The 25177-nt window shown below is 47.2% G+C and overlaps 1 protein-coding gene across 1 annotated transcript in view; it reads right to left on the bottom strand.

Annotated features, from left to right (window-relative positions):
- Positions 1 to 24880, bottom strand: part of JPH2 (junctophilin 2) — a 74730-nt gene extending 49850 nt beyond the window's left edge. Inside the window, exon 1 of the mRNA XM_086331705.1 lies at positions 24029 to 24880. Coding sequence (XP_086187831.1) covers positions 24029 to 24407 — 379 coding nt within the window. The 5' untranslated portion in view covers positions 24408 to 24880. The remainder of the gene's footprint in view (positions 1 to 24028) is intronic.
- Between the last annotated feature and the right edge of the window lie 297 nt (positions 24881 to 25177).

The raw sequence follows: 25177 nt of genomic DNA, 5'->3' as shown, positions 1-25177 counted from the left end.
CACAGGGGGTGACCGAGATCACACCAACGGGTCATCATGAGATGTATGTAAGGTTATGAGAGCATCTGCGGTCTTCAGTGTGCAAGGACAGGTAAAGTTGTAAAGGTGCAAGACTTAGAGGATCAAAAAGTACAAACTTGTGAGCAGGCAAGGCTCTGTATGTAAGGTTAAATGTTTGTGCATGGTTATCCTGGTGTTCAAGGTGAAGTGAAGGTCCAAGGTCATGAATGGCTAAGGCGGTGTTTTCATGGTGGTATGAATGTTGGAGGGCATGGGCAAGTGTGTATTTGTGCAAGGCCATGTGTAGAGAAGACGGTTGGGGGCATGAATATCAGTGTCTTTTGACTGTATAGGCTCATGTGTGTCTGATGCCGTGTGTACACATGGCGTGAGTGCCTAGCAGAGGTGACATTACGGGTATGTGTGAGGTCTGAGTACGCAAGGCCATCTGAGTGCTGAAGTGCAACGTAATCTGAGATTGAGACACCCGATGCTGAGTGAGGGTGTGAGGTTGGGTGCATTAATGAAACTGAGACCATTGACACTACATGTACGAAGGATAGTGGCATGTACAGGGAGCTATTAGCAAGAAGGCCTTGCATGTCCATGAGTATGAACACATGAGCTCCTGGGAACTAGAATCTGTGCACATGACTGTGACATGCATAGAGGGGCGGAAGAGAGTAGTGGTTAGAAGCACAGACTCCGGAGCCAGGCTGCTGGGTCTGAATCCTGCCTTGGCCCTTGCTAGCTGTGTAACTTTGGGCAAGTGACTTAACCTCTCTGTGTCTCAGCTGTCTCACCCGTTAGAACAGATTAACAGTTGCCTCTAACCTCATAGGGTTGTTGGAGGTTTAAATGAGTTAATATTGCTGATGAACTATGAAGGAAAAGATATGAGTGTGATTTTGTGATTCTGCAAAGTTGTGCTAGTGTGTGTGGTCACCTAGCTGCATGAACAAGCTGATACAAAGCTACAAAATAACTTCATATTCCACCCCCATCCTAAGAGGCTGTGCTCCCTGGGGCTCCATCCAAGACCTCCCTCCATCTAAGACCTCCCCCGCCCTCCCCTGTCCTCCCTGGGGGATTGCATCATCTGGTACTCTTATAACTGCCACCTATCTCCTGCTGGTTATCCTGACTATATCCCCAACCTCTTCCCCTCTGCAGCACCACCTTGAAGACAGGTGCCCCCAGATGTGACACAGCATCTCCAACTTGTCACCTCCCCTCCCAGCTCCCCAACACCTGTTCTGCCTTCTGGATCTTCCTCCCCGCAGCAGCACCCCTGAAAGCCATTTCTCTGCCTCCATCTTTGTGCCTGGAGTACAGAACAGTGCCTGACACAGCATGTTCGCTGAAGTGAGGGGGCAATTCAGAGCCTGTGTTTTAAACACAAGCTGATATGCAGCCCTGGTTAACCAAACAACCAAATGGCTTCCCAACAAATACCCAGAATGGCTGCTGCAGCTGCTAAGTTGCTTCAGTCATGTCTGACTCTTCGCGACCCCATGGACTGCAGCCTACCAGGCTCCTCTGTCCATGGGATTTTCCAGGCAAGAGTACTGGAGTGGGTTGCCATTGCCTTCTCCAGGATGGCTGCTAAGGGACCCCTAAGGTCAACCCAACAGGCATGCTCGCATTCAGACCTTTGCACTGGCTGTTCCCTCTGCTTGGAACTCTTTTCCCTCCCAATGTCCTTGAAGTGTTTGCTCACTGAGGCTTACCTGACCACCCTATTTAAAATTACAATCTGCCTGGGACTTCACTGGTGGTCCAGTGGTTAAGAATCCACCTTGCAATGCAGGGGACACAGGTTCGAGTCCTGGTCGGGGAACTAAAATCCCACATGCCGCAGAGCAACAAAGCCCGCGACCACAACTAGAGAGTCCCTTTGCCAAAACAAAAGATCCTGCGTGACGCAACAAAGATCCACGTGCTGCAATCAAGACCCAATGCAACTAACTAAGTAAATGTTTGTAAAAATAAGTAAAATGCTAACACCCACCCAAATTTCTTTCCCCTTCCTTCTTTGCTTTTTGTTCCTTCATAGCATATCTAATATTACATATATTTTGCTTTTTCTTTTGTTTTTTGACTATCTTCCCTGGGTTTCCTTGGTGGCTCAGTGGTAAAGAATCCACCTGCTGACATAGGAGATGGGAGTTTGATTCCTGGGTCGGGAATATTCCCTGGAGAAGGAAATGGCAACCCACTCCAGTATTCTTGCCTGAAAAATCCCATGGACAGGAGTCTGGCAGGCTACATGGGGTTGCAGAAAGTTGGACATGACTGAGCACACACACACACACACACACACACACACACACACATACACGGCACATCTCCCTAGTAGAATGTAAGTTCCATAAATGCAGGATTTCCATTCTTTTTTGTTCACTGTTGTATCCTTAGTACCTAAAATAATAATATTATTCAATAAATATTGTTGAATAACAATATTCAATAGATATTTGTTGAAGGAATGAGGGAGTAGCATGAATTTTATAACTATTTTCTCTTCTTTCTGCTCTAGCCAGTTGAAAATGGATCTGCAAAAATGACCAGAGAGATGTTTATAATGGCTCCCATAAGACTCACCCAACATGACACAGTTAATAAATGCAGAGTGTCACAACTCACATCCATATCTGACTGTGCTCCTTCCAAAAGTCTCAGAAGAAAAAAGAAAAAAAATGAGACAGAGAAGTGGACAAGAGACAGCACATTGTGGACAGACAATGAGACAAGAACAGGACAGAGAAGATAGTAAACTGGAGGAAAGAAAAAAGCTAATCTCTGGATTGAATAGCTTGTGAAATCAAATCAACCAATCTACCTTTAGCTTAAATTTGGCATGAGATGGGCTGACATGGCCCCTTTAAGCCTAAGAAAAACTGAGATTGCAACAGGAGAGTGTCTCTTGGCCTCCAGTTGGGGAGGAAACGGCCAGGCTATATTAGGAAACTTACAAGCAAGTGACAAGAAGCGCAGACACCCAGGGGAGGTTGGGAGTGACAGGGCCCTGGGAAGGGGAAGAGCCAAGTGCTGGGGTCATTCCCTGCCTGACTCTCTCTAAGACAGGACAGTTCTCTCTGGGGACTGGAAGAATGCATCCAAAGAGGGAGAGGGGAACCCACCCATAGCCATCTGGCTGAGAAGGGCCCTCTGTGTAAGGAAGTGCTCCCTCATACCCTTTGGGATGGCCCCTCACTTGAACTTGTAGACATTACAGGGCTTGCCTGCAGGGTAAGGACCAAGATTCTCAGCAGCCTGCAAGGCCTGACGTGGGCTGCCCCTGCCCACCTCTCCGGATTCCTCCTGAATGGCTCTCCAGGAATACTCGCCTTCCTACCTCAGGGCCTTGGCACATGCCTCCCCTCTTTTTCTTGGTGTGCTCTTCTCCTCTCTCCTCCCTTAGTCAACTTCTAGTGACATTTCAAGCTTCAGCTTAAATCTGACTTCACCTAGGATGATTTCTTGAGCCCTCCCCCACCCCCCACCAGATACTGCCACATGATGTCAGTACTTCTGGGCGTTGTGTGCAGTCACAGCCAACAATGTTTATCATCGTTTATTCACCTTAAGCCTTTCCTACCAGACTGTGGCTTCCAAGAAGGGATGGGATCCTATCTTGCTTATTTGCCATGATCTCATCATCTACACAGTACCCAGGCATAAGGAAGCCCTGAGTGAACATCTGGGGAACCTGGGAGCATCTCCTGAATGAACCTTACTGTTCTTTCACGGTCAGGAACTGTATCTTGTCTTTTCCCTCACAACTCAGCGTATAGTAAATTCTCAGTTGGGACTGGCAGTGGCTGCCGAGAATATTCACGACTAACTCTGGGAGTTACTGGGATATTTGTAAAAAACTGATGAAGGCTATAACCACAGTAAATGCCATCCTAATATACAGACCAGACTCCTCAGTTTAATAAAACCGAAATAGTGCCTTTTCCTTGCAATCCTTGTTCAGGTTTAGTATAGAATAACCTGGGTTGGGAAAGACTCTGCCTACCAGTGCAGGAGACACGGGTTTGATCCCTGATCAAGGAAGATCCCACAGACCACGGGGCAACTAAGCCCATGTGCCACAACTATTGAGCCTGTGCTCTAGAGCCTGCTCACCACAACTACTGAAGCCCATGTGACCCAGAGCCCATGCTCCGCAACAAGAGAAGCCACTGCAACGAGAAGCCTGAGAACTGCAACTAGAGAGTAGCCCCTACTCTCTAAAACTAGAGAAAAGCCTGCACAGCAGCGAAGACCCAGCCCAGCCAAAACTAAATAAATACATAAAATTATAGTAAAAAGAATAACCTGAGTTTTAATCATAACTCTTGACACTGGGTAGTTCTAAAACATGCATAAGTTATTGAAGCCAGTTAAGTCTCAGTTATGTCTATAACTATAACATGGAGGTAATGATACCTCCTTCCTGTGGCTTTTCACTCATTCCTTTGAATCAAGTGTTGGCAACGAACTGGCCTAGGTGCTGGGGATGCAGTGCAAATAAGTAGATGTGGTCCCTGCCCTCAAGGGGCTTGGAGTCTAGTGCCAGCGATAGATTGGATTTAATGGCACCCACTCCAGTACTCTTGCCTGGAAAGTCGCATGGACGGAGGAGCCTGGTGGGCTGCAGTCCATGGGGTCACTAAGAGTCGGACACGACTGAGCGACTTCACTTTCACTTTTCACTTTCATGCATTGGAGAAGGAAATGGCAACCCACTCCAGTGTTCTTGCCTGGAGAATCCCAGGGACGGGGGAGCCTGGTGGGCTGCCGTCTATGGGGTCGCACAGAGTCAGACACAACTGAAGCGACTTAGCAGCAGCAGCACAGGAATAAACGTTAGGCTGCCCCAGCAGTGTGATCCAGAGAGATGACCATCCAGTTCTTGGTTGGCAGTGGAATGGGGAGGGTTGGTTGACCAAAGATTAAGTGAACTCTATGTGAGGCAGCTAGCACACAGCAAGTGCTCAATAAAGGCTAGCTTTTTGGCAGGTCAAAGTCTTTGCTCAGAAAAGCTGGCCCAGAAAGGATTAACTGGGAAGATGAAGAGGAGCCAGGAAGGACAGAGAGAACTTACAGGGAGAGAATGAGACCAGCTCTGGTTTTCTCCCTAGGTCTGCGTGCTTGTAAGAAAGCGGGCTTGTGTCCTGGGATGCCCAGCTTTTGCTGGTTTGGGGACACTCCTGAATCAGGGAGGCCTCAGAGCGTCTGTCCTTGGGAGGAAGAGCATTTGGGGGATCTGTTCATCAGTGAGACTTGGCCCCCTACACACAGAATGGAGGAGTTTCTGGAAACCATATCTATAGTATAAGATCCACCCCTCCGGGGCCAGAGTTTATGGCTTAATTGACCTGGATACTAGAAAGCATATCAGATGATTGTAATATGCATTCTGTCAACGTTCTCCAGCCAGCATGCTCTGTCCCTCTGTTGTAAAGCCTGCTAACTGAGGCCCTTAGCACCCTGATGCACCCATTGGCAGCTTGATCTCTAGCAGATCCATGCCCCTGTTCCCACATGTGGAGTTGTCTATTTAACTGTTCCTAAATGTATTCACTTCTATTGTAAGCATTATTTGTTTGTTTTAATTATCTTTGGCTACGCCGTATCTTTGTTGTTGTGTGCAGGCTTTCTCTAGCTGTGGTGAGCAAGGGCTACTCTTTAGCTGTAGTGGGTAGGCTTCTCACTGAGGTGGCTTCTCTTACTGCGGAACACAGGCTCTGGGTGTGCAGGCTTCAGTAGTTGCGGTCCCCGGGCTTAGCTGCCCCAAGGCATGTGGAATCTTCCCAGCGCAGGGATCGAAACCACATCCCCTGCATTGCAAAGTAGCTTCTTAACCACCAATAGGGAAGCCCCGGACTCATTATTGAAATATTGTTATTTGTTAACATTTGTTCTCTAAACCAGTGTACTATGAGTATACAGAGAGAGAGTCTAACTTCTCCAAAAGCAAGGTGAATGTTTTTGGATGTTCGTAAGGGAGAGAGTTCCTTAAAAATCGCTCTCAAACTTGCCATGAATGGGCTAACTATAAAAGAATGGGAAAAAAATATAAATTTTTAATTTATAAATTAAATTTAATTTCTTGCTCCATTTTAAAGAAACCAACAGAAACCAGAAATTGTAAATGATATGTTACAGGAACGGAAGGCAGACAATGAGAAACTCCACTGAATATCTACACGTTGTACCTAATGTGACAGGGCTTCCCCGGTAGCTCAGCTGGTGCAGAATCTGCCTGCAGTGCAGGAGACCCTGGTTCAAGTCCTGGGTCAGGAAGATCCCTGCAGAAGGGATAGGCTACCTACTCCAGTATTCTCAGGCTTCCCTCATGGCTCAGATGGTGAAGAATCTGCCTGCAATGCGGGAGACCTGGGTTGGATCCCTGGGTTGGCAACATCCTCTGGAGGGGGATCACAGTCCATGGGATCACAGAATCAACACAGCACATACCTAAATGTGAAATAAATTAAAATAAATATCACAAGAGACTTCCCCTGGAAGTACAATTGTTAAGACTTTGAGCTTCCAATGTAGGGTATATGGGTTCGATCCCTGGTCGGAGAACTGAAATCCGATGGCCACACAGTGCACTGAGAAAATAAATAAAAAATGAATATCTTAAGGCTTATGCTGCTAAGTCCCTTCAGTCGTGTCCGATTCTGTGCGACCCCATAGACGGCAGCCCACCAGGCTCCTCTGTCCGTGGGATTTTACAGGCAAGAGTACTGGAGTGGGGTGCCATTGCCTTCTCCCCTTAAGGTTTATAAATCATTTAAAAATCTTTCTCTGCTCTCACTAACATTCAGTTAACCAAGTTGCATTTGGCATCAATGACATCAGATTAGAGGGCTTCTACTTCGATTTTAAACATCAGTGTGAGTACATCTGCTGTGACCAAGAGATGGGTCCATCTCAGGAAAGAAGATACCAGATGGGTAACTGAAACTAAGACAAGGAGAATAAAAGCCTGTGTATGCCAGTACCCTGATGTGTGACTTTCCCATAGGGTGTGAATCCAAGGTTTGGATGAGTTTATTTAGGGCAACACTGCACTTTTGTTTTTCTTTCTCAAGTAAAGGATGCTTCCGACCTGAGTCACTGGGGACTCTGTCTTCTACCTGGTCCGCTGGAATTTTCCCAATGTGGTAGGTGCAGGTCATTCTGTTCAGAACACAAGAGGCCAAACTAGAGATATATAGCCTAGAAGATTCTCCCAGCTATACAACCTAATGATCTATTAAGGCAGGCTCTCAAAAAATGTGTTTCTCAAAACTGGTGTTAATAGTTTATCATGAAAAAAAATTCTGAAGTCAAGACAATCTGAGGAGGTTAAATGAAATGAGTTTTTCTGACTGTGAGACTATGCCAGAAGAATTATTTTATATATTTTATATAAACTATTTTAAATATAATATATATATATATATATATGTATATGTATATATATATGGCAGTGCCTGGGTCTCTGGGTCTTAATTGGGACATGTGGGATCCAGTGCCCTGACCAGGGATCAAACTGGGCCCCCTGCATTGGGAACGCAGAGTCTTAGCAACTGGACCACCAGGGAAGTCCCCAGAAGAATTATTCTTCAAGAATTTTTCTTAATTCTTCACTATTCCTCCCACGTGTCTCTGAGAAAGATTCTCAATCCAGGGGCAAATCCTGATTGCTCTAAGTCAAGCATTAAAGTCTATCCAGCTTGCCAGTGATTGGATTAGACGTGAGCGTGTGATGAAATCTGACCTTGAGACTTGAGGGTAAGTTGGCTAGTGGGGTGGGGCAAGGGAGACAAGAGAGGTTTCATAGCTCTTATAAAGAGATACATGGGGAGAAACATACCCTCTTTTTCTGCTGGATGTTGTTGAATGTGGACATGACTCCTGGAGCAGTGGCCAGAGGGTGACTAGCTGAGAGCAAAACCCACACTCTGTGGATGGCAGAGCAAAAAGATAGCAGGAGTCTGGGTTCTTGCTGGTGCTATTGCACCTTCAAATTAACTGATCCTGAGACTTCCCTACCTCTGGAGTGTTGTTATGTGCAATCAGAAATATTCTTATTAAAAAAGATCTGTGCTGCCCAATAATGGTAGCTACTAGCTGCATGTGGTTATTGAGCACTGGATTGAAAATATTTAGTACAGAAAAAAATGTAAACTATCTCACTAATAACTATATATTGATTACATGTAGAAATGATACTTTTGGGGATAACAAGTTAAATAGAAGATGTGTAATTGTAAAGCAATTTTCCACCAATTTTTAAAAAATATGTGATTAAAATTGATTTCACATTTTAAAATGTGGCTACTAGAAAATTTTAAATTACATTTGGAGCCCACATTATATTTCTATTGGGAAGTGTTAGTTTTAGGTCATTTGGAAGTTAGCGCTTTCTGTTACTTACAGACAGAAAAAAATATCCTAAGAGATACAGGTCTAATCATTCTAATTTTACAGCTGGGAAAATTGAAATAAAAAATGTAAATGACTTGCTCATGATCATACTAGTGTGGCAGTTGTTGGAGATCACAGCTGAGTAACCAGACCAGTGCCTCCTCGGCACCTCTAAGAACCTGAGAACACCCTTTACAAGTTAAAGGTTCAGAAGCCTTCACCCAAATCTCAGCCCTAAAGAAGTACAACTATTCAGAAGCCCACAGGGATGTAAAGCAATTATCCTTCAATAAAAAATAAAATTTTTTAAAGTATATAAAGAAAATAAAAGTGTGATTAAAAAAGAGAGAGAGAGAGAAACCCTCGGGGAGTCTAGAAGACACAGAGTCCACTTTGAGACAGAGAAGAGATATGTGGATCAGACCATGAATTCTGCCTCCAAATACAGACTGCTGCTGCTGCTGCTGCTGCTAAGTCGCTTCAGTCGTGTCCGACTCTGTGCGACCCCATGGACTGCAGCCCACCAGGATCCTCTGTCCATGGGATTTTCCAGGCAAGAGTACTGGAGTGGGGTGCCATTGCCTTCTCTGCCAAATACAGACTAGACACTGAGAAAACCATTCCCTCTGGCCAGTGACACCTGCCTATTTCTAGGAAACTGTCTGAGATCCAAATATCAGTGTCCCTAACGGACTGACGAGAGATGGAGAGGAAGGAATCAGGACAGGCTCCTCTCTGGGGGTCCCCACTGTCCATGAAAGTCCTCAACTGACAGTCCAGTGTGTCTGCATGACCTGGTCCCAGCTCACTTTCTCAGTTTTGTCTTCCAAATCCACTAAAGCCCATTTTCAAAGCCACCTGCTTCAGAAAACTACCCAGGCCACCTCCTTCCTCCAAACACTCATCACTTCATACCACTAAGAGCTGCTATCTTGTCAATATCTTGTCTGTTTTGTCCAACAGTGTTCCCTGATCCTTTTCCCCAGGTCCTCTATTTAGGAGTTAACTCAAGATCTTTGGGCAGGACGGTGAAAGCCTCATCAACAGATTCAGATGGGTCAGACATGACTGAAGCAACTTGGCACACACACACCAAGTTCTTCTCAAGGCTCAAAGGAAGACAACTCTTGGGGCTTCCCAGGTGGCGTGAGTGGTAAAGAACCTGCCTGCCAATGCAGGAGACATAAGAGATGTGGGTTCAATCCCTGGGTCGCGAAGATCCCCTGGAGTAGGAAATGGCAACCCACGCCAGTATTTTTGCCTGGGAAATCCCATGGACAGAGGAGCCTGGGGGTCTACAGCCCCTAGGGTTGCAAAGAGTCGGACGCGACTAAAGCAACTTGGCATGCGTATACATGACAGGTAGGGGAGTGAGGACCAGGAAGTCCAATGGTCATAGCTCTTGTCCAAGCACCCCCAAATCAGACCAGGCAAACCAGGTATGCACATTATGGTGAACACACATGCCCACACCATGGACACCCACATAGATGCTCTTGAGTAGAGGGGACCCATCCCAGCTTAGGTCTAACCCACCTTGGTAATGACCGTGGACCCTGTGTCCCAGCAAGAGCAAGTCAAGCAAGCCTGAGGCATCTCTAGGAGCAGCAAAGAATAATGGAAATTGCTTGGGCTTCAGAAACAAACCTGACTCTGAATCTCTCTTTAATACCCCAAAACACCCTTCTCTTCATCTCCATCCCATCCACCTAGTCCGGCTGCACCAGTTCTCCTGGAGAGATAATAGCATCTTCCCTAGTCTCTGCCTCCCAGGATACCCACTTCAATCCACCCTTCGCTGCCACCAGAGTCCTCTCCCTTCTAAGATGCAGATCTGATCACATAAAACCTGGTTTTTGATGGCTTCCCAGTGCCTTGAGGAAGGATTGTCCCCTAGGAAACAGATTCTGAGGCTGAGACTGCATGTGGGTGATTTTGGCGGGAGGGGGACTCTCAGGACAAACACCTGTAAGGGGGGAAGCAGGTTTCCATAAGTGGAGGAAGCTGAACAGACCCCATGGGGTCACTGGAGCTGGTGTGACCTTCAGAGTCGTTTGAAATTGAAACAAGGAGGCTTTGTACTCGAGCATCAGCTCATTAACTATGGGTTAACCCCAGAGGGCGGTGCCTCCTTTTGTCAGAAGGCAGTGCCCAGCTATGAGCCATCAGCAGCCCACACTCCCGGCAAATAGGGGAATGAGGACCCTGGTCCTGAGGGATGTCTGATGGTGTCCCACAGCCTCCCCTGTAAGAATGAAATTCAAACTCCTCGTGGTGACCCAGGAAACCCTCATGGCCTGGGTCCTGCCAACCCTTGTCTCATATACGCCATTCTTCCTCTGAGTCTCTGTGCTCCCACTTTTCTCGAACACAAATGCTCTGCTCCCACCTCCAAGACTTTACACTCAATATTCCTTTTATTATAAAAACAGTATTTATTTTTGCTGTTGTGTGGGCTTTCTCTAGCTGTGACGGGGGCCGCTACTCTCTAGTTGCGGTGCACAGGCTTCTCATTGCAGTGGCTTCTCTCGTGGTGGAGCAGGGGCTCTAGGCACATGGGCTTTAGCAGTTGTAGCATGCAGGCTCTAGAGTGTGGGCCCTGGTAGTTTTGGCTCTTGGGCTTAGCTGCCCCAGGGCATGTGGAATCTTCTCAGACCAGGAGTCAGACCCGTGTCCCCTGCATTGCCAGGTGGATTCTTAACCGTTGGACCACCAGGGAAGTCCTCGATATTCCTTTTGCGTGGCACAAAAGTGTGGTCCTCCGGTCACCCATCCTTCAGATCTTAGCATCAAGGCTGATATCACTTCCTCCAGGAAGCCTTCTCTGATTACCCAACCGGATTAGGTTCACCCATCATCAGCTCATAAACCCTTCTAACTTATCCTTCAAATTACAAATACCATGTTGTAATTAAATAACTGTCTGATGCTGGTCTCTGCTGTTAGAATGTATGCTCTGAGGGCAGGGACCAAGACTGCCTTGCTCATCACAGCATCTCCAACCCTCAGTGTGATGACTGGCCCATAGAAGGCATTCAGCTGCTGCTGCTGCTGCTAAGTCACGTCAGTAGTGTACAACTCTGTGTGACCCCATAGACGGCAGCCCACCAGGCTCCCCTGTCCCTGGGATTCTCCAGGCAAGAATACTGGAGTGGGTTGCCATTTCCTTCTCCAATGCATCAAAGTGAAAAGTGAAAGTGAAATCGCTCAGTCATGTCCGACTCCTAGCAACCCCATGGACTGCAGCGCACCAGGCTCCTCCGTCCATGGGATTTTCCAGGCAAGAGTACTGGGGTGGGGTGCCATCGCCTTCTGCCCTAGGCATTCAGCAGATACTGTCAATTGAGTGCATGAGTACTTGGCCTTGGACAAGTTCTCTTTGAATGTATCTCCACCCAGCAAGGGCAGAGCCAGCTTCTTTTCAGGGTTGCTGTGAGTAAAGTATGAGTTATCTAGCAGAGACCTCAGACTCTCAACAGATGTTGGCTCCCTTCACTTCTTAGGAAAAGATTGCAGGGTGACCAGTCTTCCCCATTTGCCCGAGATCGAGGAGTTTCCCAAGAAACTTTACTACTTTCAGTACTAAAGCCAGAACAGGACAGTTCCCAGGCAGATCAGGAGGGTTGGTCACCTAAATCTGGGTGAGAAGGAGACAAGGGCATTTCATATTAATTAGTGCAGTGTTCATGGCATGCTGGTAAAACAGCTCCTTGGAAAAACAACTTTGATTCATGTGTGTGCATGCATGCCAAGTCACTTTAGTCATGTCCAACTCTTTGCAACGCTATGGACTGTAGCCCACCAGGCTCCATCTTCCCAACCCAGGGATCGAACCTGCATCTTTTACATCTCCTGCACAGGCAGGCAGTTTCTTTACCGCTAGCGCCACCTGGGAAGCCCTACCCTCATTCACAGTGTTAACCAATTTCTGTCATCTAAATATTCCTCCCATGGCCAATCAAGCTACCAACAGTTAAACAGCCAGTTTGCAACATTCCTGAAAACTTAACAATGGGCTGTCATGCGTCAGTAGGAGCTAGTGGCAGCCCTGTAGCCAATACTAACTGCATGTTCCTGCTATCTGCACATGCACCATGTGGTCATAGATGACCTCAGTGCAGGGGTAAGTGACGTTATTTCAGTTCCAAGAAGGGCACAGCTTGAAGAGCATCTAGTCCAAGGCAACAAGTCACCTATCATGTGGGCTACCTATTTCCCATCCATCCTGTGTCCACAGCAGACACTGCTAATCGATCATGACGCTGACTCCTAACATGGCCATGCTGTCTCCCTTCACTGCGTCTCCAAGAAGCCACAGTCAAGTAGCTGATGTTGCACATAAGAGAAATTGACTTACCTCTAGGAGTAAGTGTGGTTCAGCCCCTCATTATGCAGGAGAGGAAATTCAGGCACAGATATGTAGAGGGACCTGCCCAAGGTCACACAGCCAGGCAGTGGCTCAGCTGGGACTAAAGAACAGATCACCTGCCTGGCTTGCCCTTTCACTCCTGCCTTGCCTTGAAGAGCAGCCTACCCCAGAGTGGGGTGGAACAAAGGGAAACTATCTAGGATCTGAGCCTAGATTCTGGGGGGCTCTGCTTAGAGCTCCCAAAGTCTTTTCGTACCTGAAGGCTTCTTAGCATAAGTGTTGTTCATCTGTTGAAGGGAAGGCACTTCTGAAAATATCACAAAGTTGCACAGGTAGACTGCATAAAATTCAAACAATTGAGGAGTATTTAAACTAAAAAATTTTGTACTGGGACTTTCCCGGTGGTCCAGTGGCTAAGACTCTGCACTCCCAATGTAGAGGGCCCAGGTTCGATTCCTGGTCAGGGAACTAGATCTCAAATGCTGCAACTAAGACTTGGCACAGCCAAATAGATAAATACATATTCTTTAATTATTAAAAAAAATTCTCTGTACTGTCTCTCCAGGAGTAATCACTGTTAACAATTTTGGTCCTTCCAGGATTTCTTCTGCTTATTTACAAGCCTATACATAGCACAAGCAGACTAAAAGATTAGCTGTTCCCCACGCTACCACTCTCCCTCTCAATGAGAACACTGCCCCCCACACAGTAGGCACTCAATAAATATTCGTCCAGTTGCTCTTGTTTGATTAAAATGCTTTAGATTCCTTTCTGTATGAATATAGGTGAATCTGTCTCTTTTTTCCTCCCCTCTCTCTCTTAAAAAAAAAAAAGTTTTTATTGAAGTATAGTTTCACTTCTATTTTTTTCAGAGGGTTATACCACTTGGCATGTGGGATTATGTTCCCTGGACCAGGGATCCAACCCACACCCCTTGCAGTGGAAGCATGGAGTCTTAACCACTGGAACTCTGTCTTTTTAATGGTTTTAGTCCTTCCTGGCATGGTCTCATGGATTCACTGAACAGTCCCTTTGGGTGACTGTATAGACAACATTCCGTTTTTGCTATAACCATCCCAAGGCCTTGCTCTTTGGCTCACCTGCAAGGTGGCACCAGTGTCTCTTCCCATGGCCTCCAAATGCTCCCTCCCATCAAAGCTCCGCTGTCTTCCACTTTCCAAGATTACCACCAGGGGACCCAAAGTGGAGGGACTGAGAGCATGGGCGACCAGCTCCTGGGATCAGGATTGGTTTGCAGTGGGTGTATATAACAGGTCCCGGTAACCTGCAGGGTTCCACCACCCCCACACATAGAGGCTGCTCTCCTAGCTTGCACAGGAGTCAGGGGATTAATCAAGTGACACCGCCTGGATGCTGACAATCCTGGAGCCTGGAGGAAAGCAACTTTGCCAGGTCCTGGGTCAGTTCGGCCATGCTGAAGGCCTAGGAAGCCAGGAATAATTGAGGGTGGGGGACGCAAAGGGATCAAGGGGAGAGGGTCTGGGTTCAGACGCCCCACTGGTCGCTCCGAGGCCCCTGTCCGTGTGCAGGCTTGCACACAACCCTTACATCCACGTGGCTTGTGTAACAGGCATTCCTCACCCTCAGTATCCAACACTGAGCTCCTGACCTTACCTCTTTGAATCCTCATCCCATCTCAGCTCAGGGCAATGCCATCCTTTGCAGCTCAGGCCTTGAAACCTTCCCTGACTCCTCTTTCTCTCCACACACCCTCTCTGCAATCCATGAGGCCAATCTATCAGCTCCACCTTCAAACTCTGTGGTTGACACAGAGTTCAACCACTTTTCCCCACCTCTGCTGCCCCAAGAGGCTGGTCCAAAGCATCATGGCATCTGAACTGTATCATTGCAATAAATGATTCTAATCGATCTCCATTCTTCTACCTTTCTGCACCGTCTCCTCCCCCAGTCTCCCAACACAAAGCAATCCCTTTAAACAAAAGCAGAGCAAGTCATTTTTGTTTTTTTTTTTTTGGTCATGAGGCATGCAGGAATCTTAGTTCCCTGATCAGAGATGGAATCAGTGCCCCCTGCAGTGGAATCAGAGTCCTAACCTTTAGACCACCAGGAAATTCCCTCATATTACTTAAAAAAATTTTTTTAACTTTTTATATTATATTGGAGTATAACCAATTAACCATGTTCTGATAGTTTTCAGTGGACAGCAGAAGGACTTGGCCATACGTGTACATGTATCCCTTCTACCCCAAACTCTTCTCCCATCCAGGCTGCCACATAACACTAAGCAGAGTTCTCTCTGCTATACAGTGAGACCTTACTGGTTATCCATTTTAAATATACCAGAGTGTACCTGTCCATCCCAAACCATGTCACTTTTATAGCCCCCATTATTCTCAGGATCAAAGCCAGATTCTTACCACGGCCTCCTAGGCTCTGCATGAACAGCCCTCTCTCCACACTTGCCCCACAGGAATATTACACAGGGGAAGTGACAGCCTTCTCTGTACATCCCACCAAGGGGCCCTGTTGCCAGGTTGTCCTGTCATCAGCAATGTGAAGTTTGATCACTTTGTTAAGATGATATACATAAAGGATTCAAGTTGTATTACAAATAAAAGAAAGAGAAATATGGTGCTTGAAACACAGAGCTGTGGGCCACCGTCAGGCCTTGGGGTGGCCCCCACTCCACACAGTTCAAACAGTGGTCAGCAGCACGTCATATGCTTGAATGCTTCCAGGCACGAGGTGCTCACTCCTTGCCAGGGGGGAGGGGCTTCTGGAGTTCCTACTGTCCCTGGGTCGCCCTATGGATTCTGCCAGGCAGGTCTGGGCCATTAGACTTCCAGCTATGCAGGAGTGAGTAGGGGAATCAGTCGTGACCAGACTTAACCCACCTACTCTGTGGCTCCAGCTTGGGAAGGGATAGGAGAGAACTAGGTCTAGGGCAGGAAGCAAGCCTGTCTCCCTCACCCCACACTCTGCCCTCAACCAGGGCCCTTAGAAAATGAGACTGGACATTCCTCACAAAGGTGTGGCAGCCAGGGCTGGTCCAGGGAACAGCTGCTGGGGACACGGAATTAGCAGGCACTGGAAACATGCCAGCTCGATGAATGCCAAGGGCCTGGCCTTGGACAGGGGCACGTCTGGGGAGATTTGGCCAGCTGGACACATGCATCCGAGAGAACAAAGCTGCAGAGAGGAGGACTAATGACGTTCACTTCCCTGTCTTACTCAGGGTCTGCTCTACTCCCCTGGGGGCCCAGATAAATGCCAAGAAGCTGCCATCACAGTAGCCCAGCTGCCTGTCACGCTGACCCCTGGCTGTGAACTGGGATGTGAGATTTTCAAGATGAGGTTCAATTATGCTGATTCTACATTTGCAGTGGAATCCACCTGACGTGGCTTCCACCTGCACTGGCAGGACCCAGCGCAGAGCTAAGCAAGTCAAAGGCTTGTCTGCTTAAGTGCTCCAAAGTCAAAAGCTGGGTTTTGATATTTTCCCCAGAGGCAGCTGTGGTTCAGACCATCCTGAATTAGTTCGCCCTTTGGTCTGCGAAGGAAACTCGGAAAAGAAGGTGTACGTTTCAGCCCTTCCTCTGAGTCAGGCATCACGCTAAGCCCTTTTCATGGATTATCTCGTTTCATTGTTTCAGTCATATTTTGAGGGAGATTTTGACAGCCTTGGTGGAAAAAAAGGAAATGGAAGATAAAAGAGGCCACACGATATGCCCACGTGTGTAAAATGAAGAGGTGGCTCCACCTGGACTTGGACTCAGATCTGGCCACTTGAAGCCCCAAGTGCTTAAGTAACACATGCCTTTAGTCCCATCAGATTCTCTTAGGTCTTCTACACTTAAGCTTTAACAGCGATCAAGAATTTTTAAACTAAAAGACGTTCCTTTTAAATCTGAAGGAAAAAACCCCAAAAAATCCCACCAAAACTAAGAAATTAATTTAGTAATGTAAAAGGACTGAAGGCTAATGTACAAAAGTAATTTTATGTCTATAACCTAGCAATGAACAATAGGAAAAAGGAAATTTTAAATGCCATTTATAATATCATAAGAAATAAAATACTTATTAATTTTACTTTTTAAAAAAGTGCAAGACACTGAAAATGCTAAAACATTGTTGAGTGAAATTAAAGAAGACGTAAGTAAGAAAGGATATATACCATGTCCATGGATTGGAAGGCTCACTGCTGTTTAGATGTCCACTCCCTCCAAATTGATGTAAAAATCAAATGCATTTTTCTCTAACTATTTTACTCATAATCACTCTTGAGAGTCCCTTGGACTGCAAGGAGATCCAACCAGTCCATCCTAAAAGAGATCAGTCCTGGGTGTTCATTGGAAGGACTGATGTTGAAGCTGAAACTCCAATACTTTGGCCACCTGATTCGAAGAGCTGACTCATTTGAAAAGACCCTGATGCTGGGAAAGATTGAGGGCAGGAGGAGAAGGCCACGACAGAGGATGAGATGGTTGGATGGCATCACTAACTCAATGGACATGAGTTTGAGTAAACTCCAGGAGTTGGTGATGGACAGGGAGGCCTGGCGTGCTGCAGTCCATGGGGTCGCAAAGACTCAGACACGACTGAGGGAATAAACTGAACTGAACTGACAGAATAAAAGGAATGTAATGAATGCATCAGTATGAACAATGCATCCAATTGTCAGAAAACTAACTAGGATCCAAAAAATAGAAAAAAAGAATTTAAAAGCAACAAAAGACTTCCCTGGTGATCTAGTGGTTATCAGTCTGTCTGCCAATGCAGGGAACATGGGTTTGATCCCTGGTCCAGGAAGATCCCAGCTGCCTTGGAGTAACTAAGCCTGGGTGCCACAACTACGGAGCCAATGCTTTAGAGCTCACGAGCTGCAGCTACTGAAGCCCGCACGTCTAGAGCCCGTGCTTCGCAACAAGAGAAGGCACCACAATGAGAAGCCCTGAGAATCCAGGCACTGCAACAAAGAGTAGCCCCCACTCGCCACAACTAGAGAAAGCCTATGCGCAGCAACGAAGACCCAGCATAGCCAAAAATAATAATTAAATAGTTTTTTTAAAAAAGCAATAAGATCAACAGTTTGCACAGATCTGTTTGGATGAGTCTCTCAAATTCTCTAGTGAAAAGTTAACATAATAACTTCTTTACAAATTGCCTTTGGTTCTTGTGACGTTGTGCTGAATATACTTCCTCACGATCCATCAAATGTGTTTTTAATCAAATTTCCATCAGGCCTTTTTGGTAGAAATTGACAAGCTGATTTTATAATGTACGCAGAAATGGAAATAATCTAGAATAACCCGAAAAGTCTTGAACAAGAGAAGTCGGAGGATTTACTCTGATTGAAAAACTTGTTTTATGGGAGATTGGGATTGACACATATGCACTACTGAATACCAAACAGATAACTAAGAGAGGCCTACTACATCGCACAGGGATCTCTGCTCAATACTCTATGCCTGTGTGGGAAGAGAATCTAGAAGAGAGTGGGTGTATAACAGATTCACTTTGCTGTACGCCTGAAACTAACACAACTTTGTAAATCAACTATACCCAAAAAAAATTTTACAACAAAAATAAATAAAAACTTATTTTAAAGTTCCAGTAACCATGCTATCATGATATCGGCACAAAGATAGACACCTAGATCAATAAAAATGATATTCCTTTGGGGAGCGAATATAGAAAGAAATATGAAAGTTAAGTTTCTTCAAGGAACACATGTCACAGACCCAGGTCATGTGACAGCAGATATTACTCAGGGCTCTGTGCTGTGCTTAGTCATTCAGCCGTGTCTGACTCTTTGCGACCCCATGGACTGTAACCCACCAGGCTCCTCTGTCCATGGGGATTCTCCAGGCAGGAATACTGGAGTGGGTTACCATGCCCTCCTCCAGAGGATCTTCTCCACCCAGAGATTGAAGCCAGGTCTCCTGCATTGCATCGGATTCTTTACCAGCTGAGCTGCTTAGGGCTCTAGCTTGGAAAGTTCATTTAGCTCCCATGTTCACTTAGGCTAAAATGAGCTGAAGCCGTCAGCATTGGGAAAAACAAAGAAATCTGTACCCAGAGCATAGAAGGTTCCCTTTTTGACCCAGTTGTCATACTTACACATAAAAATATCATCACTTCAGCATGTAATAATCAAAGCACTAACCACAGGCCTAATTCTGTTCTAAGTATTTAATGTATAACAATGCATCATTTAATTCTCTCAAAAAGAGAAAATAACATTTCTATCAATTGAAAGTCGCTCAGTCATGATGCCTCTTTGTGATCCCATGGACTATCCAGTCCATGGAATTCTCTAGGCCAGAATTACTGAAGTGGGTACCCTTTCTCTTCTCCAGGGGATCTTCCCAACCCAGGGATCAAACCCAGGTCTCCCACATTGCAGGTGGATTCTTTACCAGCTGAGCCACCAGGGAAGCCCAATTCTATCAATAAGATCACATACAAGAAAATAGCAAGTATAACATACAGGGAGAGAAATATTACTTCATAATGACTTGTTTCAGTTTTACATTTTTATATGTATGCATTGAATTATAATAGAAAATACATATGTTAAAGTGGGTTATAATTATAAAAATTTGAAAGCCACTGAGAAGGCAATGGCACCCCACTCCAGTACTCTTGCCTGGAAAATCTCATGGACGGAGGAGCCTGGTGGGCTGCAGCCCATGGGGTCACTAAAAGTCAGACATGACTGAGTGACTTCACTTTCACTCTTCACTTTCCTGCATTGGAGAAGGAAATGGCAACCCACTCCAGTGTTGTTGCCTGGAGAATCCCAGGGACGGGGGAGCCTGGTGGGCTGCCGTCTATGGGGTCGCACCGAGTCGGACACAACTGAAGCGACTTAGCAGCAGTGTAGTAGAAGAGAGAATTAAGAAGCCTCAATAATATAAGACATGTATGATTCTTAGCACATAGTCTGATAAAGACTAGTAAAGACTCCATAAACGGTAGAGATGGTTATTACTACTGTCACGGAGTCTGGTAAAAACTAATAGAGATTCGGGACTTCCCTGGTGGTCCAGTGGTTACCAATCCACCTCCCAATGCAGGAGACACAGGTTCTATCCCTGGTTGGGGAACTAAGAACCCACAAGCCTTGGGGCAACTAAGCCCGAGTGCCACAACTAAGACCCAATGGAGCCAAAAAATAAAAACTGGTAAAGATTCAACAAATAGTGGAGAAGACAGTTGTTGCTACTTGGTCTTAATAAGGCCAACTTCATGGGCATTCAACCTGTACACTCACACAAGACTCTGAGCTCAGAAGGGCCCTGACCTTGGTTTAAGGCTCTGATGTCACCATCTTGAAATTCTTAATTTTGAAAAAGGGGCCCCGCATTTTTGTTGTGCACCGTGTCCCTAAACTATGTAGCCAGTCTTGATTATTTTGTGTAGTTGTTTATCATTTGTTAAAATGCTGATTTACAGTATAAAATATTTAATTGTCACTTATGATGATCAAATTCCATCTCGGCCTCTTATCAGTTAGAGGACTGTCGATCTCAGTGTCCTTGTCTATAAAATAGGGGTAATAATAATAATACTTCCCTGTAAGGGTTATAGTGAAAGTTTAAGTAACACAATGCTTGCCATGTGCCCAGATGAGGACCAAGCACATCGTTCATACTCCAAAAATGTTAACTATTATTAGCTTTAGGAGGAAAAAAAAGTCAACCTTGGGCTTGTTTTTCCTGCTGCACATTTTGGGGAGGGGATTATTGAATTAGATCCATGGTCCTGGAATTTATTTGAGCACCAGATTACTTGTAGAATCTGATGGCTCTTGCAGGAAATATCTCCCAGAAAAACACAGAGAGTCCACGCACAGAGTCCTGCAGTTTCAGGCCATTCGTGGGCCTTGGAATCCTAGGCTCAGGCCCAGGTCAAGATCAGAGGAAAACCAAGATCACTAGTGGCCCTTCAAGTCCTACAGTCTGTTGGTCTCGGGTGGGAACCGCCAGGCAGCCATGCAGCTGTGGATTACTACTTAAGGGCTGGGTGTGCTGGCTTTGGGCTTTAAGTCAGCAGCTATTTTTAGCTTTGCTATATATGGCCAGGGGAGGAATGTGGGGCTATAGATGGGGGAGGGGTGCCAGGAGGCTTAGGGCAGGGTTTGGAAGACTCCTCTGCCTGGACTACCTTCCCCTTCCTACCAGAGAATTGGAACTTCCAGCCAAAGCAACAAGCAGAGGGGCAGAGGGAAGGTCTGTGCGTTTAGGAATGACTGGGGCAGCCATGAAGATGTCAGGTCAAGTCACTTTACAAAAGTAATATTCCTATTTTTTGACTGTGATCTGCAACAAAAAATACATTTGAATCATGATATACACATAAACAGATGTTTCGATACACAAAATATAGATATATAATCTCCAACTGAACAAACATTTCAGGAATCAATACTTTAATCTCATTCTCTATGAAACACTCTGATATTTTCTATTCTGTTCTGTTCTATACTTTCCTTTCTTTTAAAATGCAGGTCATGACCCACTAAGTTGATTTGGCCAAATGGGTGGACAGCTCCAGTTTGGAAAGCTACTCTTTGGTTTGGAGCAGGCAGACACCTGTAACACCAGACCGCAAGGTAAGCCAGGGAATGGAGGAAAGCAGACGTGTTATCACTTGGATCAATGCTTCTCAAAACTGAGAATGAGACACAAATCTCCGCTTGATCTCCGCTGGACAGCAAGCTTTGGACTTCAGTCTTTGTACAGTGTTCTCACCACCCGGAGCAAGCGTCCTCACCGCTGTCACCTGGCTGACTTTGTACTTCAGAGCCCCACTTGTCACCTCCTCCAGAAGGCCTCCCTGAGTGCCTCAGTCTCATTAGCCACCCGCTTCTTGCTCGCTTAGCCCCCAGCATGTCCCTGCTTGGCACCCAACACAATTTTTTGTTACATTCCCTGGAAGGCGGGGTGACCTCTCCCATCCTGTTCAGTTCTACACTCTCCCCATCCCCCGCCACCGCCCACCCAGTGCTGGCTTCCTAATAATCACTCAATAAATATTTACTGGATGAATTAGTGATAGTTAATAGTAATAATGGCAACTGCACATTCATCCCATGAGAAAGCTTAGGAGAGGTTAGCATAAATCCATCTTAGGGATGAGGAAACTGAAGCTCCAAGAGACAAGAGAATACGATAGGGGCAGGGTGGTGATCCAAGGCTGCCCGGCTCCCAGCCGTCCCTAATCCCAGGATCTTATTTGTCCACATTCCCCTCAGTGCTACCCAGGATGGGGCAAAGGGCAGGTCCTTAACAACCCCTGGGAAAACTGATGACAGGTTGATTAGAGAGATTTTCCGAAGCAGTGGCCACGTCTAATTTTGGAGGGTTGTGCTTGGGGGAGAGGATCTCTGAGGTTTCCAGACCCCCTGGATGTGGGGCTGTCTCTTTCGAGAGGAGAATATGGGCTTCTGACAAACCAGAGGGGCAGACCTCCCGATGACCTAGCCTGGAGGGCTCCTGGACACACCTAGGCTAAAACCCAGGGCCCTGCAAACCTTCGTGCCCTGGCCCGCCCACATCTCCAGCAGCAGCCCCGGCAGCCCAGCCTGTGCCCCTCATTCACGCCTCTCCCACTGCCCCGGCGTTCTTGCTGTTCCTCGTACGTGCCAAGCCCAGTCCAGCCTCAGAGCCTCTTCAATCTCATTCCCTCTGCCTGGGGTTTTCCTTCCTTCTCCCGTCCTCCCTACCTTAGTACTCAGACACCCGCCCTCCAAAAAAAAAAATTACCCTCTTCCCTCTCTGCTAGTTTTTCTGTAACACAGGTAACTTTTGGAAATTGCATCTGTGTTTGTTTTCCTGTTTATTTCTGTTTTCTTCACTAGACAGGGAGCTTCCTGAGGACTTTGCTTGCTCACTGCCTCGGACCCTGGGACTTGCTGCGGGAGGGCGCCTGACACATCATTGGTACTCTATGAAGGAATGAATGGGTTTTCCCTATTTTAGACATACTGGGACATCAGCCTGTAGTTTCCCAGAAATATTGCTTGCCCCTGTGACTCATATCCATGCTCCCCACACACAAACACACACTGTGTGGGGAGGAGGAATAGGGTAGGGAAGGGGAGGAACTTTCTGCACATGCATATTTGCACCACTTTGCCTGGCTCATTGATGCCCAGCAAGCCTGCGGGGACCAACTCCACTTGGTAACTGGAACATGTGAGGTTTGCTCTCTGCTCACCCCCAGTGCTCTGTGCAGTGACCAGTATAAACACCTGAATCGCACTGAATTGCAGAGGTTCCGCAAACAGCTCAAGGTCACCAAATTAGGAAATGTGAAGCCAGATTTAGTCCAATTCCAGCCAGCCATTGTGCCACGAAAACTCTGTTAACAACCTATTAACATCCAGGTACATTGGAGGTTGAGCCCTCACCAGATAGCCAGCAGTAGGTAACCCAGTCAGGAGCCTGTCCTATACCTGAGACCACTGTCTACAAGCCTCACAAACACAATCTTCCCATCAAGATGCAGTTCCGATGTCACCTCCTCTAAAGCCTCCAATGACCTCCTCAGACCTAACTTCCCTTTACTGCCACGGCACACTATGAGTACTTGCATATAAGTGTTTGTCTGCAAGCATATCTTTGAACCCATGGACTCTACCCTACTTCTCTCTACCTCTAACCCTTTTTACAATGCCTGGTGAATGTGGTACTACAGAAATATTCACTGAACAAAAGTATGCTTGGGTGGATAGATGGATGGATGGATGAGTAGATGGATGGATAGATGGATGAATGGATGAGTGAATGGATGGATGGATGAGTGGATGGATGGCTGAGTGGGTGGATGGATGGATGGGTAAATGCATGAGTGGGTGCGGGGGTGGATTGATGAATGAATGAACGAACACTTCATGATCTACTGGCTGAAAATAATTTTCATAGCAAAATTGACATTAGACACCAGTTCTTCTGGAGCATATTCCAGAGCTCTTTGTACACCTAGCCTGCCACAGTCGCAGTGGTGTCTTATTGAATGTGTCTTGAATGTGTGTTTCTATGGCAGGCCTTGTACCAAGCATGTCTGCCAATTTTCTCGACAGCTCCGTTATTAGCCTCACTTTTCCTGTCAATGAAATGGATGCAGAGAGAGGTGGAGCTGCTTGCCCAATGCCACACAGCAAATCATATCCTGGCTCCTCCTGCCCCACTCTGCACCACCTTCCTCACCCCATCTGGCCCCTCCCCAGGTCTGCAGGCTGCAGGCCAGGCTCACCTCCATCCGCGTAGGTCTCGGTGCCATAGCCGTCCTGCAGGCCGTTGTTCCAAGTGCCCTCATACTTGGCACCGCTGCTGCTGCTCTGCCGGGTCCCGTAGCGGCCCTTGAAGCCGTGTGTCCACTCGCCCTTGTAGAGCCAGCGTCCCTTGGTCTCTATGCCCAGCCCATGCCGTTTGCCCTGGCTCCAGTATCCCTCGAAGGTGTTTCCGCTGGGCCAGGTGTAGACACCCGCCACTTCAAAGCCAAAGTTCCAAGAGCCCGAGTATTCCCCCTGGCCCTTGGGGCCCGTGCATAGGCCGTGCCCATGGGCCTTGCCCCCCTCCCAGCCCCCACAGTATGCCCCGCCATCATCAAAGTCAAAGCGACCCCCGCTCATCTCATCGTAGCCCCGGACCTCCTCACCGTTCTCCAGCTTTGGGGGAGAAGGTGATGGGGAGAGGGGGTGCCAGCAACTCTCTCCAAGCAGCTCAGGGCTGGGCGCCCCCCTGACTCACCGCGCCCCGGGAGGAGGGAAGCGAGATGCCACCCGAGGCTGCAGGAACCCAGGAGCCAAGTCAGCACTGGGTCGGGCGGTCAGTGCCATGCCTGGGAGGCCCCCACTCAGTCGGCCAGAGGAAGGCTGCCAGCCGAGGAGGAAGTGGAAAGGAAAGGTTTGAAGTCTCCACGGAGTGTCCCCAACCTGGCTCCCATGGAGTCAAAGGAAAAAGTGCTGTGATCTCTTTAAGAAGTGCAATGGGAAGGGTGGGGTGGAGGGGTCCCCAGTCTGTCTTCAAAAAGGAGAACTTTTCCTCTGTGACAGCTCCCAGCCCAGAGGCTGAATTCCCGGCAGCCGGCTGGCCCCCTTCTCCTCCACCCCCCTGGGTGTGCCGGGCTGTGATTCCGCGCCCTGCCCCGCCCCCCTCCAATCCTACCCTCCTCCTGGGATGGAAAGGTCAGTGTTGCCCTAACAAGGCCATTGGATCTCAGAGGCTGCTCCCAAAATAACCCCCCCCCCCCGGCCCGGCCCAGCCTCCTTCAAAGCGGGAGGGGTGTTTCAAACTGGGCTGGCGCTTCAGACTCGGGGAGTGGCTGGAGGGATGAGGAAGGGAAGCTGAAACCAAGTGTGGGTAGCCCTGGAGGGCGGATCGGGCGGCTTTTCTTCTCTTG

This window comes from Bos grunniens, chromosome 13 (genome assembly GCF_055505025.1).
Source record: "Bos grunniens cultivar Pamir isolate PY7600 chromosome 13, Bosgru_T2T1.0, whole genome shotgun sequence".
Lineage (NCBI taxonomy): Eukaryota > Metazoa > Chordata > Mammalia > Artiodactyla > Bovidae > Bos > Bos grunniens.
The sequence above is the reverse complement of the archived record's forward strand: the minus strand, read 5'-3'. Positions and strand labels throughout refer to the sequence as shown.